The 15,651-nt window shown below is 39.5% G+C and overlaps 1 protein-coding gene across 1 annotated transcript; it reads left to right on the top strand.

Annotated features, from left to right (window-relative positions):
- The first annotated feature begins 9,900 nt into the window (after positions 1-9,900).
- LOC101118004 (uncharacterized) lies at positions 9,901-15,417 on the top strand. The gene is made up of 4 exons (XM_012174132.4): positions 9,901-10,014; positions 10,486-10,518; positions 13,884-14,033; positions 15,211-15,417. Exons 1-4 carry the CDS (start codon positions 9,957-9,959, stop codon positions 15,240-15,242), a joined length of 273 nt encoding a protein of 90 aa, XP_012029522.2. The 5' UTR covers positions 9,901-9,956; the 3' UTR covers positions 15,243-15,417.
- The last annotated feature ends 234 nt before the right edge of the window (positions 15,418-15,651 follow it).

The following is a 15,651-nucleotide window of genomic DNA, read 5'->3' as shown; positions in this document are numbered from 1 at the left end:
AGTACCTGACCAGTGGAAAAGAATATATAGAACCACGCAAAACTTGAGATCAAGCCCTGAGCCTTTGGAGTGGGAGCACTGACTCCAAGACCCTAGACTACCACAGAACTAACCCTAGGGAGTATCTACCATTAGTGAGAACTCACATAAAGGAAACCACTTGAATACAAGACCCAGCATCACCCAAACACCAGGAGCACCCTGTGCAGGACACCTCATCTAAACAACAAAACAAAAATACAAACCCAATCATCAGCAGACAGGATTACCACCTCACTCAGCCTTGCCCATTAGAGGAAAAAAAAGAAAACAGCTCAGCACAAATCTCACCCTATACAAAGCTTACACAAACCACTGGACCAACCTTATGAGGGCAGAAACCAAAAGGAAGAAATAATTCAACCTTCTTCAAGGAAAGAATTCAACTTTCCTTGAAGCCTGGGAAAAGGAGACCTCAAACACAATAAGTTAAAAAAGAAAAGGCAGAGAAATATTATACAAATGAAAGAACAAACTAGAAACATAGAAGTCCAAATAAATGAAGTGGGAAGAGGAAATAGGAAAACTACCTGAAAAAGAATTCAGAATAATGATAGCAAAGATAATAAAAAACCTTGAAAACAAAATGGAGAAAATGCAAGAATCAGTCAACAAAGACCTAGAAGAATTAAACAATAAACATATAGAGACAAACAACACAATTACTGAAATTAAAAATACTCTAGAAGGAATCAATAGCAGAATATCTGAAGCAGAAGAATGAATTGAGCTGGAAGATAAAATGGTGGAAATAACTTCTGAAGAGCAGAATAAAGTAAAAAGAATGAAAAAAACTGAGGACAGTCTCAGAGACCTCTGGGACAATATCAGAGGTACCAACATTCAAATTATAGGGTTCCCAGAAGAAGAAGAGAAAAAGAAAGGGTATGAGAAAATTTTTGAAGAGATTATAGTTGGAAATTTCCCAACAAGGAAAAGGAAATAGTCAATCAAGTCCAAGAGGCACAAAGAGTCCCATACAGGATAAGCCCAAGGAGAAACACACCAAGACACAAACCAATCAAACTAACAAAGACTAAACACGAAAGAATACTAAAAGCAGCAAGGGAGAAGCAACAAGTATCATACAAGGGTAACTCCATATGCTTAACAGCTGATCTTTCAGCAGAAACTCTGCAGGCCAGAAAGGAAGTACTGAAAGGGAAAAATCTACAACCAAGATTACTGTACCTGGCATGGATCTCATTCAAATTTGATGGAGAAGTAAAAAGCTTTTCAGACAAGCAAAAGTTAAGAGAACTCAGTACCACCAAATCAGCTTTACAACAAACGTTAACGGGAAGTATATAGTCAATACAAGAGAAGAAAAAAGATATACAAAATCAACCCCAAACAATTAAGAACATGGCAATAGGAACACACATATCAATAATTACTTTAAAGGTAAATGGACTAAATGCTCCAACCAAAAGACACAGACTGGCTGAATGGATACAAAAACAAGACCCATATATAAGCTGTCTACAAGAAACCCACTTCAGACCTAAAGACACATATAGACTAAAAGTGAGAGGATGGAAAAATATATTCCATGCAAATAGGAAGAAAGAGAAAGCTGTAGTAGCAATCCTCATATCAGAAAAAATAGACCTTAAAATAAAGAAGATTACAAGAGATAAGGAAGGACACTACATAATGATCAAGGAATCAATCCAAGAGGAAGACATTACAACTGTAAATATTTATGCACCCAACATGGGAGCACCTCAATACATAAGACAAACCCTAAGAGACATAAAAGGAGAAATTGACTGTAACACAATAATAATAGGAGACTTTAACACCCCACTCACACCAATGGACAGATCATCAAAACAGAAAATTAACAACAAAACACAAGTCTTATATGATACATTAGAGCGGATGGATCTCACTGACATCTTCAGGACATTCCATCCAAATGCAGAAGAATACACCATCTTCTCAAGTGCACATGGAACATTCTCCAGGATAGACCAAATCTTGGGTCACAAATCAAACCTCAGTAAATTTAAGAAAATTAAAATCGTATTAAGCATTGTCTCCAACCACAAGGCTATGAGACTAGATATCAGTTCCAAGAAAAAAACTGTAAGAAACACAAACACATGGAGACTAAACAACACGTTTCTAAATAACCAACAGGTTACTGAAGAAATCAAAAGGGAAATCAAAAAATTTCTAGAAACAAGTGACAGTGAAAACACAACTCAAAACCTATGGGATGCAGCAAAAGCAGTTCTAAGAGGCAAGCTTATAGCAATTCAATCCTACCTCAAGAAACAAGAAAAACATCAAATAGACAACCTAACTTTACACCTAAGACAACTGGAAAAAGAAGAACAAAAAAACCCCCAAATTAGTAAAAGGAAATAAATCATAAAGATCCAAGCAGAAATAAATGAAAAAGAAATGAAAGAAACAATAGTAAAGATTAATAAAACTAAAAGATGGTTCTTTGAGAAGATAAACAAAATTGATAAACCTTTAGCCAGACTCATCATGAGAAAAAGAGAGAAGAATCAAATCAACAAAATTAGAAATGAAAAAGGAGAGGTTACAACAGACAAAAAGGATTTTAAGAGACTATTATGAACAACTATATGGCAATAAAATAGATAACTTGGAAGAAATTGACAGATGCTTAGAAAAGTTCAATCTTCCAAGATTGAACCAGGAAGAAATAGGAATTATGGACAACCTAATTACAAGCACTGAAATTGAATCTGTGATCAAAAATCTCCCAAAAAACAAAAGCCCAGGACCAGATGGCTTCACAGCTGAATTCTATCAAATATTAGAGAAGAGCTAATGCCTATCCTTCTAAAACTCTTTAAAAAAATTGCAGAGGAAGGAACACTTCGAAACTCATTCTATGAGGCCACCATCACCCTGATACCAAAACCAGACAAAGACAACACAAAAAAGGAAACTACAGGCCAATATCACTGATGAACATACATGCAAAAATCCTCAACAAAATTTTAGCAAACAGAAGTCAGCAGTATATCAAAAAACTCACACACCACGATCAAGTTGGGTGTATTCCAGGGATGTAAGGATTCTTCAACATATGCAAGTCAATGTGATACACCATATTAACAAATTGAAAGATAAAAACCATATGATAACCTCAATAGATGCAGAAAAAGCCTTTGACAAAATTCAGCACCCATTTATGATTAAAACTCTTCAAAAAATGGGCACAGAAGGAACTTACCTCAACATAGTAGAGGCCATATATGAAAAGCCTATGGCAAATGTTATTCTCAATGGTGAAAAACTGAAAGCTTTCCCCCCTAAGATCAGGAACAAGACAAGGGTGTCCACTTTCACCACTATTATTCAATGTAGTCCTGGAAGTCCAAGCTACAGCAGTCAGAGAAGAACAAGAAATAAAAGGAATTCAGATCAGAAAAGAAGAAGTAAAGCGCTCACTGTTTGCAGATGACATGGTACTGTACATAGAAAACCCTAAAGATAGTATTAGAAAATTACTAGAGCTAATCAGTGAATTTAGCAAAATTGCAGGATACAAAATCAATACACAGAAATCACTTTCATTCCTATGTAATAACAATGAAAATCAGAAGGAGAAATTAAGGAATCAATCTCATTCACCATTGCAGCAAAAAGAACTAAATATCTAGGAATAAACTTACCTAAGGAGACAAAAGAACTGTACACAGAATATTATAAGACACTAATGAAAGAAATCAAAGATGACATAAACAGATGGAGAGATATTCCACGTTCCTGGGTAGTAAGAATCAATATTGTGAAAATGACTATACTACCAAATGCAATCTACAGATTCAATGTGATCCCTATCAAATTACCAATGGCATTTTTCATAGAACTAGAACAAAAAATTTCACAATTCATATGGAAACACAGAAGACCCCGAATAGGCAAAACAGTCTTGAGAAAGAAGAATGGAGCTGGAGGAATCAACCTTCCTGACTTCAGATTATGCCTCAAAGTAACAGTCATCAAGAGAGTAAGGAACTAGAACAAAAACAGAGATATAGACCAATGGAACAAGATAGAAAGCCCAGAAATAAACCCATGCACCTATGAGTACCTTATTTTTGACAAAGGAGGCAAGTATATACAATGAGGCAAAGATAGCCTCTTCAATAAATGGTGCTGGGAAAACTGGACAGCTACATGTAAAAGAATAACATTAGAACACTTCCTAACACCATACACAAAGATAAACTCAAAATGGATTAAAGACCTAAACGTAAGACCATAAACTATAAAACTCTTAGAGGAAAACATAGGCAGACAATTTGATGACATAAATCAAAGCAAGATCCTCTATGACCCACCTCTTAGAGTAAAGGAAATAAAAAAAAAAGTAAACAAGTGGGACCTGATTAAACTTAAAGGCTTTAGCACAGCAAAGGAAACTATAAGCAAGGTGAAAAGACAACCCTCAGGATGGGAGAAAACAAGAGCAAATGAAACAACTGACAAAGGATCAATTTCCAGAATTTACAAGCAGCTCATACAACTTAATACCAGAAAAACAAATAACCCAATCAAAATGTGGGAAAAAGATCTAAACAGACATTTCGCCAAAGAATACGTACAGATAGCTAACAAACACATGAAAAGATGCTCAACATCGTTCATTATTCAGTTCAATTCAGTTGCTCAGTCGCGTCCAACTCTTTGCGACCCCATGAATTGCAGCACACCAGGCCTCCCTGTCTACCACCAACTCCCAGAGTTCACTCAAACTTACATCCATTGAGTCGGTGATGCCATCCAGCCATCTCATCCTCTGTTGTCCCCTTTTCCTCCTGCCCCCAATCCCTCCCAGCATCAGAGTCTTTTCCAATGAGTCAACTCTTCACATTAGCTGGCCAAAGTACTGGAGTTTCATCTTTAGCATCATTCCTTCCAAAGGACACCCAGGGCTGATCTCCTTTAGAATGGACTGGTTGGATCTCCTTGCAGTCCAAGGAGCTCTTGAGTCTTCTCCAACACCACAGTTCAAAAGCATCAATTCTTCAGCGTTCAGCTTTCTTCACAGTCCAACTCTCACATCCACACATGACCACTGGAAAAACCATAGCCTTGACTAGACGGACCTTTGTCACTCATTATTACAGAAATGCAAATCAAAACTACAATGAGATATATCACCTCACACCAGCCAGAATGGCCATCATTAAAAAGTCTACAAACAATAAATGCTGGAGAGGGTATGGAGAAAAGGGAATGCTCTTGCACGGTTGGTGGGAATGTAAATGGATACAGCCACTATGGAAGATGGTATGGCGATTCCTTAAAAAACTAGACATAAAACCACCATATAACCCAGCAATCCCACTCCTAGGCATATACCCTGCGGAAACAAAAATTGAAAGAGACACATGTATCCCATTGTTCACTGCAGCACTATACAATAGCTAGAACATGAAAGCAACTTAGATGCCCACTGACAGATGTATGGATAAAGAAGTTGTCGTACAAATACACAATGGAATATTACTCAGCCATAAAAAGGAACGCACTCCACTCGATTTGTTCATAGTGATGCTTTCTAAGGCCCACTTGACTTCACATTCCAGGATGTCCAGCTCTAGGTGAGTGATCACACCATTGTGATTATCTGGGTCATGAAGCTCTCTTTTGTACAGTTCTTCTGTGTATTCTTGCCACTTCTTAATATCTTCTGCTTCTGTCAGGTCCGTACCATTTCTGTCCTTTATCGAGCCCATCTTTGCATGAAATGTTCCCTTGGAGTCTCTAATTTTCTTGAAGAGATCTCTAGTCTTTCCCATTCTGTTGTTTTCCTCTATTTCTTTGCATTAATCGCTGAGGAAGGCTTTCTTATCTCTCCTTGCTATTCCTTGGAACTCTGCATTCAGATGCTTATATCTTTCCTTTTCTCCTTTGCTTTTCGCTTCTCTTCTTTTCACAGCTATATGTAAGGCCTCCTCAGACAGCCATTTTGCTTTTTTGCATTTCTTTTCCATGGGGATGGTCTTGATCCCTGTCTCCTGTACAATGTCATGAACCTCAGTCCATAGTTCATCAGGCACTCTGCCTATCAGATCTAGTCCTTTAAATCTATTTCTCACTTCCACTGTATAATCATAAGGGATTTGATTTAGGTCATACGTGAATGGTCTAGTGGTTTTCCCTACTTTCTTCAATTTAACTGAATTTGGCAATAAGGGGTTCATGATCTGAGCCACAGTCAGCTCCCCGTCTTGTTTTTGCTGACTGCATAGAGCTTCTCCATCTTTGGCTGCAAAGAATATAATCAATCTGATTTTGGTGTTGACCACCTGGTGGTGTCATTCCCTTAGAGAAATGGAGTAGCCATCATGGTCAAAAAAAGAGTCCAAAATGCAGTACTTGGATGCAATCTCAAAAACGACAGAATGATCTTTGTTCGTTTCCGAGGCAAACCATTTAGTATCATGGTAATCCAAGCCTATGCCGCAACCAGTAACACTGAAGAAGCTGAAGTTGAATGGTTCTATGAACACCTACAAAACCTTTTAGAACTAACACCCTAAAAATATGTCCTTTTCATTACAGGGGACTGGAATGCAAAAGTAGGAAGTCGAGAAACAACTGGAGTAACAGGCAAATTTGGCCTTGGAGTATGGAATGAAGCAGGACAAAGGCTATTTCATTCATTTAGTTAGGCTTATTTCTCAAGAGCCGACTCAGTGCTTGGTATTCTTCTAGGTTTCTTTGTTCTCTTAGAGTTCATTTATTTGAAGGAAGACAACACTAAAGAAGCCAGGGACAAAGAAACAGTGAGACAAGAAAATATCAGGGAGTGATAAACCTTATATGAAAATAGAATCTAACTTGATTTCCATGAAGAGGTGCTATTTGAGACTGAACAGCGATAATGGAAGCTATTAAAAATGCGCTAGGTCTGCACGCTGTGCTTACACACACAGTCAGATTTATATTGCTAAACAGTCATTGTGTAGCCCTGTTTGTTTCTCAGCTCCTCTGATGGAAGAACAGGATGAGAGCTGATCTTTGATCCCAACACCGAATCCTCCTGGGCCTCACATCACCCTAAGACTTCTAATTACATATTTTCTCTCTTATGTAAACTTAGTACCATATCCTCTTGTTTATCTGTGTCTAGTTAATTTTTGTCTTTATGAAACTCACTTATGTATCCTTGCCCATTCCAGTGCAGGACTACTGCAGAATCTTCCAATCTTTGTGAGGTATCTGACAAGGGGCAAGGGGCCTGATTTTGGACTGATGTTCCTCTCAAGACCTCCCTTCAGGCTGAGGCTTATTTTTTGGTTTCCTTTCAGGGCCGAGGTCCTTTACTAAATGATTCAAATGAGAGTGTGCACTGCTGGTGGGGCCAGGTTTGTGATCATTGGGTAAGTTCAGAGGGTAGAAAGAGATGTGAAGTTTGTATGGAGGAATACTGAAGTGTCACTTATTTAAGAAGTCATGTTATCTGTTTTGCAAACTGTTTAATATAGGATGTATAATAAAAATGATAGATTACTTAATTTGAAACTTTAAAAATATATTGTGAATAAAATTAAAATTGTGTTAGATTGTAAAGCCTTGTGATTTTTCTAATAGTTTAAAAATATTAAAATCTCTTTTATATGCTATCTTTAAAATGATAAGATCAGAAGACAGAATAAACTATTTGAATAGAAAATCATGAATGAGGAAGTTCAAATATCAATAAATGCATGCAGTATGCTCAAATTTACTATAATCCAGAAAATGCAAATGAGCATAACAAATACTGCTTTGACCGATCAGGTTAGCAAATTAATATTGAGATACATTCACTTCTGGCAAGATGGTTGGAAAGAAGCACTCTCATATTTTCTTTCCTTTAATAATAATTTTTTTAGTTCTTTGGGAAAACAATTTGATAGTACCTATTAAAAACATTCATGAGTTTATTAATAAGTCTGGCAATCTAGAGCATTGATACAAAATGTTTGGTAAGAGTACATTAAAAAGGCATATCAACGGCTTTATGACTGGTAGCAGTGAAACATTTTAGAGAACATTCTGGATTTAATTTCAGTTGTTAATTGGACTTAATTTTAATTTGAGAATATGAATTTAGCATTTTTGGGCTTTTTGTTGTTGCTTAGTCTCTAAGTTGTGTGTGACTCTTTGTGACTCTATGGATTGTAGCCCGCCGCCAGGCTCCTCTGTCCATCGGATTCTCCAGGTCAGAATACTGGAGTGAGTTGCCATTTCCTTCTCCAGATCTTTCTGACTCAGTGATTGAACCTGGGTCTCTTGCGTTTCAGGCAGCTTCCTTACCATCTGAGCCACAACGAAGCCCATTTTTGTGCTACATATTGTAAACATAACCTCACTTTCCATCTATAATTCTTTCCTTCCTTCTTACTTGTGTTATTATTTATTAGGCTTTATCACCTAGAAAGTGAAGAGGAACTAAAAAGCCTCTTGATGAAAGTGAAAGAGGAGAGTGAAAAAGTTGGCTTAAAGCTCAACACTCAGAAGACGAAGATCATGGCATCTGGTCCCACCACTTCATGGCAAATGGATGGGGAAACAGTGGAAAGTGTCAGACTTTATTTTTGGGGGCTCCAAAATCACTGCAGATGGTGACTGCAGCCAAAATTAAAAGACGCTTACTCCTTGGAAGGAAAGTTATGACCAACCTAGATAGCATATTCAAAAGCAGAGGTATTACTTTGCCAACAAAGGTCCATCTAGTCAAGGCTATGGTTTTTCCAGTGGTCATGTATGGATGTGAGAGTTGAACTGTGAAGAAAGCTGAGTGCTGAAGAATTGATGCTTTTGAACTGTGGTGTTGGAGAAGACTCTTGAGGGTCCCTTGGACTGCAAGGAGATCCAACCAGTCCATTCTAAAGGAGATCAGTCCTGGGTGTTCTTTGGAAGGACTGATGCTAAAGCTGAAACTCCAGTACTTTGGCCACCTCATGCGAAGAGTTGACTTGTTGGAAAAGACTCTGATGCTGGGAGGATTGGGGGCAGGAGGAGAAGGGGACGACAGAGGATGAGATGGCTGGATGGCATCACCAACTTGATGGACATGAGTTCGGGTGAAGTCTGGGAGTTGGTGACGGACAAGGAGGCCTGGCGTGCTGCAATTCATGGGGTTGCAAAGAGTCGGACACAGCTGAGCCACTGAAGTGAACTGATCACCTTATATATACAAAATATTCTTTTCCATTTTTCTCTCTTTCCTCCCTGCGTCCTTCCCTCCCTTCCTTCCCATTTACTTATTAACATATGGGTTTCAACAACAGGGTGTATGGTGTGTAATTTTTGTGTGCTTTGTTCACTACTGCTTCCTTAATGTCTGGTGGTCAATGAATATCTGCAAAATGAATGTATGGAGTCAAGGCATGCATTAATTAACAGACATCCATTTCATTTTCTATTGTTTTTCTCTTTATTCACATGTGCAGGTGAGAGGCCATAGCTGGAAGAATGCACAGCCTGACTCTCAGATGGTGGTTCTTCCATCAGGCTACTCTACCCTGATTAACCTCCTTTGATGAGAGACAAGCCTGAGTAAGCTTCCAAAGTCCCTGAAGGGAGCACTGCAGATATGACTCAATCAGGAAGACTAGATGTGGGTTTTTTTTTCATCTTGTCAGAAAAGACTATAATCATGATACCACTGTGTCTGCAAGGTATGAATGTGTCAGAATGAAATGATTGATATTATTATCTTTCCAAGAGCCTCAGGATGTGCTGTTCTTTCTTCAGTGGTTTCTCTGAGAACCAACACTCTTGGCATTAACTAACCCGGATTCTGGTCTGGCATCTTCTGATCGGTGTTCTCTTTCTTCCTATATAATGTTGATGTGGAATACTGGAGTCAAGATTCCTCCGGGCTCCGAAAATTTCCTGTGATCCCTGCTTTGCAATTGACCATCATGAAGCTCTTAGCCTTCCTGGCACTGGTGGCAGTTTCCACCATCCTGGTTTCTGGCCGTAAGTAAAGATTCTTACCCAAAAATAAGGTTTGGAGGAATAGTTACATCAAGATAAGAACTCTGTGTGGATGTGGGTTTGGGGTAGCCTAGAAGGCTGGCCTCTCCTGTCCTCTACTCCAGTCCCCTGTTCCATTACCCTTTTCACTGACCATTCATGATAGATTTGACTCTACCCTTAGGCTCTTCCTAATTCAATCAGATCATAGCTCATTTCTGACCTGGGAACCCAGTTTTATGGTCAGAGTCAGTAAAATCTGTTTAGGAACACAAATCAGAGGTTTATTTCAGAAAATGAAAAGTGACCACATATTGTGGGGTTTTATATTATCTGTGCATCTTTTCCCTCTCAATGTGTACACCAAAGACTAAAGTTATTTGACTCTGAAAGCCTGCACCATTGTCCATATTCTTCTCTCCACACCCAAATCTGGTGTTCAACTCACATCCTGTTTTTATTTTTCTCTTTCAGAGGATACAACAACTGCTCCACAGGACACACCAGGTAAGTTTGCCCTTGTACCTCATCTCCTTTCAGCAAAGACCATTTTCCATCCCAGCCTCATGTCAAAGTTTCCACAGGAGATAGGATATAAGGATTCCTAAGCCTAAGTCTGGCAAAGACTTCTGCCGGATTCAAATGTTTATGGTGAACATAGAAAGTCTGCTTATTTCTTACACATTATTAGAGAACATGAACACTCTGGCATGGATATATATAAATTGTGGGTGAATCATTGAATTTTCTTCAGCAGCGAGGAGGCCGTGGTCTGATGTTGTGGCCTGAGAATTTGGGGGAGGTGCATGTAAAGTCTTTCTGATTACCCTAAACCAAAGGGTTGAATATATGGCCAGTGTGTAAATGAGAGGCCATTTAGTCCCTGTGATAGGGATAGAATAAGATAGTTCTACACCTGGAAATCCCACTTGGGGAAGACAGAGAGGGACTTCAGAAGATCACCATATGCTAGACACCAACCAGAAGATGATCAGAACATATGGCAACTAAGCAACAATCAGAACATTGTGAAAGTAAACAGACTTACTGTTTACTCAGTGGCCACTGCCACTGAAAAATGGGATGAGACCTGAATTTGGCCTTGGGCGGTGTATAATAACAGATCCTGAAAAACTGCATTCCTGCACGTAGCCAAGACAGGAGTATAGGTGAAAGAGAAAAGAAACTACGTGAAAGAGGACATTATACCACAACCTGAGATGAATTACTGTATTTTAGGATATGTCACCACTTCTTTGTTAATATACATATGATGATAGCACCATGACAGTTCTGGTTAGACCATACAGTGTCAAGGAGGAACTAATGAGGTAAGCCTTGATGTCTGACCCCAAAAGAGAAAATCTGTGGTCTTCTACCCTTCCCATTTTTTTCTTTGATTATAAAAATGCAGCCCTTAGGAATTCCCTGGTGGTCCATGGGTTAGGATGTGATACATTTACTGCTTGAGCCTGTTTTTGATCCCTGGTCCAGGAACTATACTCCTATGAGCTTCGGGATATGGCCAGAAAAAAAGAGTAGGCAGCCCTCTTTGTTCTCAGGGCTGCAGTCCCTTGCCTGCCTGTATCTCTCACAAGTATCCTACTCTAATTAACTCCCTCTTTGCCTGTTGCTTTCCCTCTGGCTGAATTCTTTCTGTGCCTGATTGTTTTGCACCAAGACAAAAGAACCTGCAGACCAGGCACCAGGTGTGCAGTTTGAATTAAAAGATTGTGAGTTAATGTCACCTTTTAAATCAGGAGTTGTGGATTCCAGTCCCAGTTTGAAGTGCGACTGGATTCAAATCCCACCGAGGAGGGTAGTTTCACCATAATGAGGAGAATGTAGTTCCTGAGTTCAGTTCAGTCCAGTCACTCAGTCCTGTCTGACTCTTTGCAACTCCATGAATTGCAGCACGCCAGGCCTCCCTGTCCATCACCAACTCCCAGAGTGCACTCACACTCACGTCCATTGAGCCGGTGATGCCATCCAGCCATCTCATCCTCTGTCGTCCCCTTCTCCTCCTGCCCCTAATCCCTCCCAGCATCAGGGTCTTTTCCAATGAGTCAACTCTTTGCATGAGGTGGCCAAAGTACTGGAGTTTCAGCTTTAGCATCAGTCCTTCCAAAGAACACCCAGGACCAATCTCCTTTAGAATGGACTGGTTGGATCTCCTTGCAGTCCAAGGGACTCTTGAGTCTTCTCCAACACCACAGTTTCAAAGCATCAATTCTTTGGCACTCAGCTTTCTTCATAGTCCAACTCTCACATCCATATGTGACCAATGGAAAAACCATAGCCTTGACTAGACGGACCTTTGTTGGCAAAATAATGTCTCTGCTTTTGAATATGCTATCTAGGTTGGCCATAACTTTCCTTCCAAGGAGTAAGCGTCTTTTAATTTCATGGCTGCAATCACCATCTGCAGTGATTTTGGAGCCCCCAAAAATAAAGTCTGACACTGTTTCCCCACCTATTCCCCATGAAGTGATGGGACCAGATGCCATGATCTTAGTTTTCTGAATGTTGAGCTTTAAGCCAACTTTTCACTCTCCTCTTTCACTTTCATCAAGAGGCTTTTTAGTTCCTCTTTACTTTCTGCCTGAGGGTGATGTAGAAATGAGGGCATAAGGACCACATGGGAGAGTGGGATAACAGGATGTGGAATGTAGGGGTCAAGTGCAAGTAGGGCTCTAAGCTCTGCTCTTTGTAATGGCATTGATGCCTGATTCCCAGGCTGAGGTTTGTTTTCATTCTTTAACCTGAATCCCAAGGTTGTGGACCAAAGCTCCTGGTCATTCTTGGACTGTCACACAGCACCCTGCCCATTCTGTGCTGTGTGTCGTGCTCACACAGGCATTCTGAAGATTCCTCTTTTCAGCCTCAACAGCTTGGGGACTTGGGTTCTCCCAAGAAAGTAGAGATACTCAAGTAGAGATACTCCCTCTAATCTGAGATGAATCAATTGATTCTTCTCTTCTCCTCATACTGCAATGCTGATCACAGGGCACTGACTCTAGTCTGACCTCGCATACTGTGCCACATGTGCCATGCGGAGTCCAGTTAAAAAATATTCTCTTTCCTGCATGAGGCCTGAGTCAGCATAGCTACGGTACGGGTAAGGAGATGGTGATGAGATGGTTTTTGCTCACAGTTTTGGGGTTTGACTCTTGCTATTTGTTAGCAGCTCTGTGGGGAGAGAGAAATCTCATAAATCTTGGCAAGGTCCTTTTGAACATGGGGTGGGTCAAAAAGCATTTGTTTATTCTTATTATTTCCAGAATAGTATTAGTATTTCCCATTATGTAGAAGGGACTCTCACAATTATTGCTGTAGTACAAGTTCCCACAAAAGGTGTGACAAATATCTCTCTCCTTACACCAGAACTTGCAAAAAGAGATTTTGTTGCCTTAAAAGAAAGGAGATACTCCCTCTAATCTGAGATGAATCAATTGATTCTTCTCTTCTCCTCATACTGCAATGCTCCTCATACTTAGAACCTACTCAGTTCTAAGTCATTCTATGGGAAGTCCCCAGAATGTCAGTCCACAGGAAGTTCCTTTTTGTCTCTCAGCAGTGGTTCCTGTGAATAAGGACATATGTGGATTTGGTCTTTCGTGTTCATGCTAGCAGAAAGTATTTGCCTGTGTCTTCCCTCAGCCTCACTGCCCTAGCAAGGAAATGCTAAATTCTTTCTCTCCCACGAAGGACGAGGCTAGGAACAATGAGTAAGAGGAGAGTTGGTAGCGAGGGTAAAGGTATGACAGAATTGATGACATTTGCTGAGATGAGTTCAGAATGAGAAATGCACATTCAAGCATGTTGCCCGAAGAGTCATATGTTTTGATTTGAATGTTTCCTCCTAATTTCAGCTTCTGAAGCTGCTGCCACGAGCTCTACTGACCCCAGCGAAAGTACAGATGCTCCCAGTGAAAGTACAGATGCCCCCACCACAACCTCTGCTGGTTCCACTTCCACTGCTGCCAGCTCGACCAGTGCTGCATCTTTCACCACTCGATTTTGTAAGGTCACCCCATAAGTACTTTCTTCATGGATCTCCTGGATTTCCTGTGTCCACTGTTCTCAGCATAGACTATATTTGGGGGGGGGCAGAAAAAGTCACGAGGAAAGTTCCGTTCTCTTTTCAGTATTTTCTAAATCCTTGTGGTTTTACAAATCAAGCCAAGAGACAACATCAGAGGAATCAAAAATTTTGAGTCTCTAGGTTATTTACCAATTTTATCTGCATGGCTCTTGAAATTTTAGAATTTAATAGGTAAAATTCATCATTAGTAAAATTGACAATGGAGAGACCAAAGTATGTCCCTCCATGTGGCCAAGTACCTGGCTAAGTCTGTTTTGTTTTGCTAGAAAATTCTTATTTCCTTTAAAGATCTTTCTAAAAATAGAAAATATCTTTACAAAGATGCTTCCTTGAGGCAGAATGCTTTGAGTGTTATTCTGGGTATTTCTGGGAATTTGGAATTCCACTGTGGTTCATGGCACAGTCTTCCTATTCCTGGTTCATTCCCTCCGACCTTAAACAGTCTGGTAAAATCAGTGACTACTATGATTGATTCTGAATATATGACAGGCAATGTGGTATCAAATTCAGATATATAATGTAGGGATGGCCTAAAAGTCCATTCAGGTTTTTCCGTAAGATATGGCCAACCAAATAGTTTAAATCTCATAGTAATTCTATGAAATAAGTATTTTAAAGATGATGAAATAAAAAATTGCAACAGAAACTTCCCCTTGAATATTGTGCAGTAAGAGATGAGATGGATTGGTACATAACCAATGAAAGTCCTGAGGAATCTTAAAAATATTTATACTCTTTCAGTGCATGGCTCCTGGCTCAAAGTTCTGTACTGGGTAGTCAATGGGTGAGAAAATGAATATTTGTCTTTTAACAAGAGAAGCCTGGACTGCTGTGTGCTATAGCATATGGAAAACTAATCATATTGGTCATCTTTGTTTTTTTCTAAACTTCCCACTCATCTAGGCTTCCATCCCAGGCTCCACAGCCAATTGCCTCTGGATAGGAGTTAGGTGTCTATCTTTCAGGAATATAAATCTCTTTTTGACCATGAATTCAGTGCCATTTGACATTTGTTAGTCTTCTTGCAGATTCCAAGGTATAAAGCCACATTTTCAACCTTTTTTGAAAACCTCTTATCTTTTTTTCTGTTTCAGGTTTGTTTCCACGTTTTAACATATTTTGCTGAGTTATCAGTGAGATGGAATCAGCCTCGGCCTTCTGCATTTGATCCTGCTGGGCTGGGCCAATATGTCCCTTGATTTGTTTTAATGCAATGACTCTTCATCCCTACTATGTCTATCCTATCTCTAATCAGTGTATCTTCTTTAAAATAAAAAAATCATGAGCAACAGGAAAAAAGTGATTTTCTGTAGGTGCTGGCATGGTGATTGTCCAAGTGACAGAGTTTGAATCCTACCTAGTTCTTTCTTGGGTTAACGTTAATAAATAGACTTTCTACATGTTTATCCAATTTTTTAAAAACAGGAGACGATCCTTTGGTATATCACTAAAGACTAGAGTTTTCTAGTCACTAATCAACATTTCCTGCGTACAAATGTTCACTCTGATTCCATCAAACTCTGCTATTAACTGAC

This window comes from Ovis aries, chromosome 3 (genome assembly GCF_016772045.2).
Source record: "Ovis aries strain OAR_USU_Benz2616 breed Rambouillet chromosome 3, ARS-UI_Ramb_v3.0, whole genome shotgun sequence".
Lineage (NCBI taxonomy): Eukaryota > Metazoa > Chordata > Mammalia > Artiodactyla > Bovidae > Ovis > Ovis aries.
This window is presented reverse-complemented; position numbering and strand designations above follow the sequence as displayed.

Coding starts and splice junctions, on each gene's coding strand:
- LOC101118004 (XM_012174132.4), top strand. CDS start 9,957: ATGAAGCTCTTAGCCTTCCTGGCACTGGTGGCAGTTTCCACCATCCTG. Junction 10,015..10,485: donor CACCATCCTGGTTTCTGGCC/GTAAGTAAAGAT, acceptor TTTCTCTTTCAG/AGGATACAACAACTGCTCCA. Junction 10,519..13,883: donor TGCTCCACAGGACACACCAG/GTAAGTTTGCCC, acceptor TCCTAATTTCAG/CTTCTGAAGCTGCTGCCACG.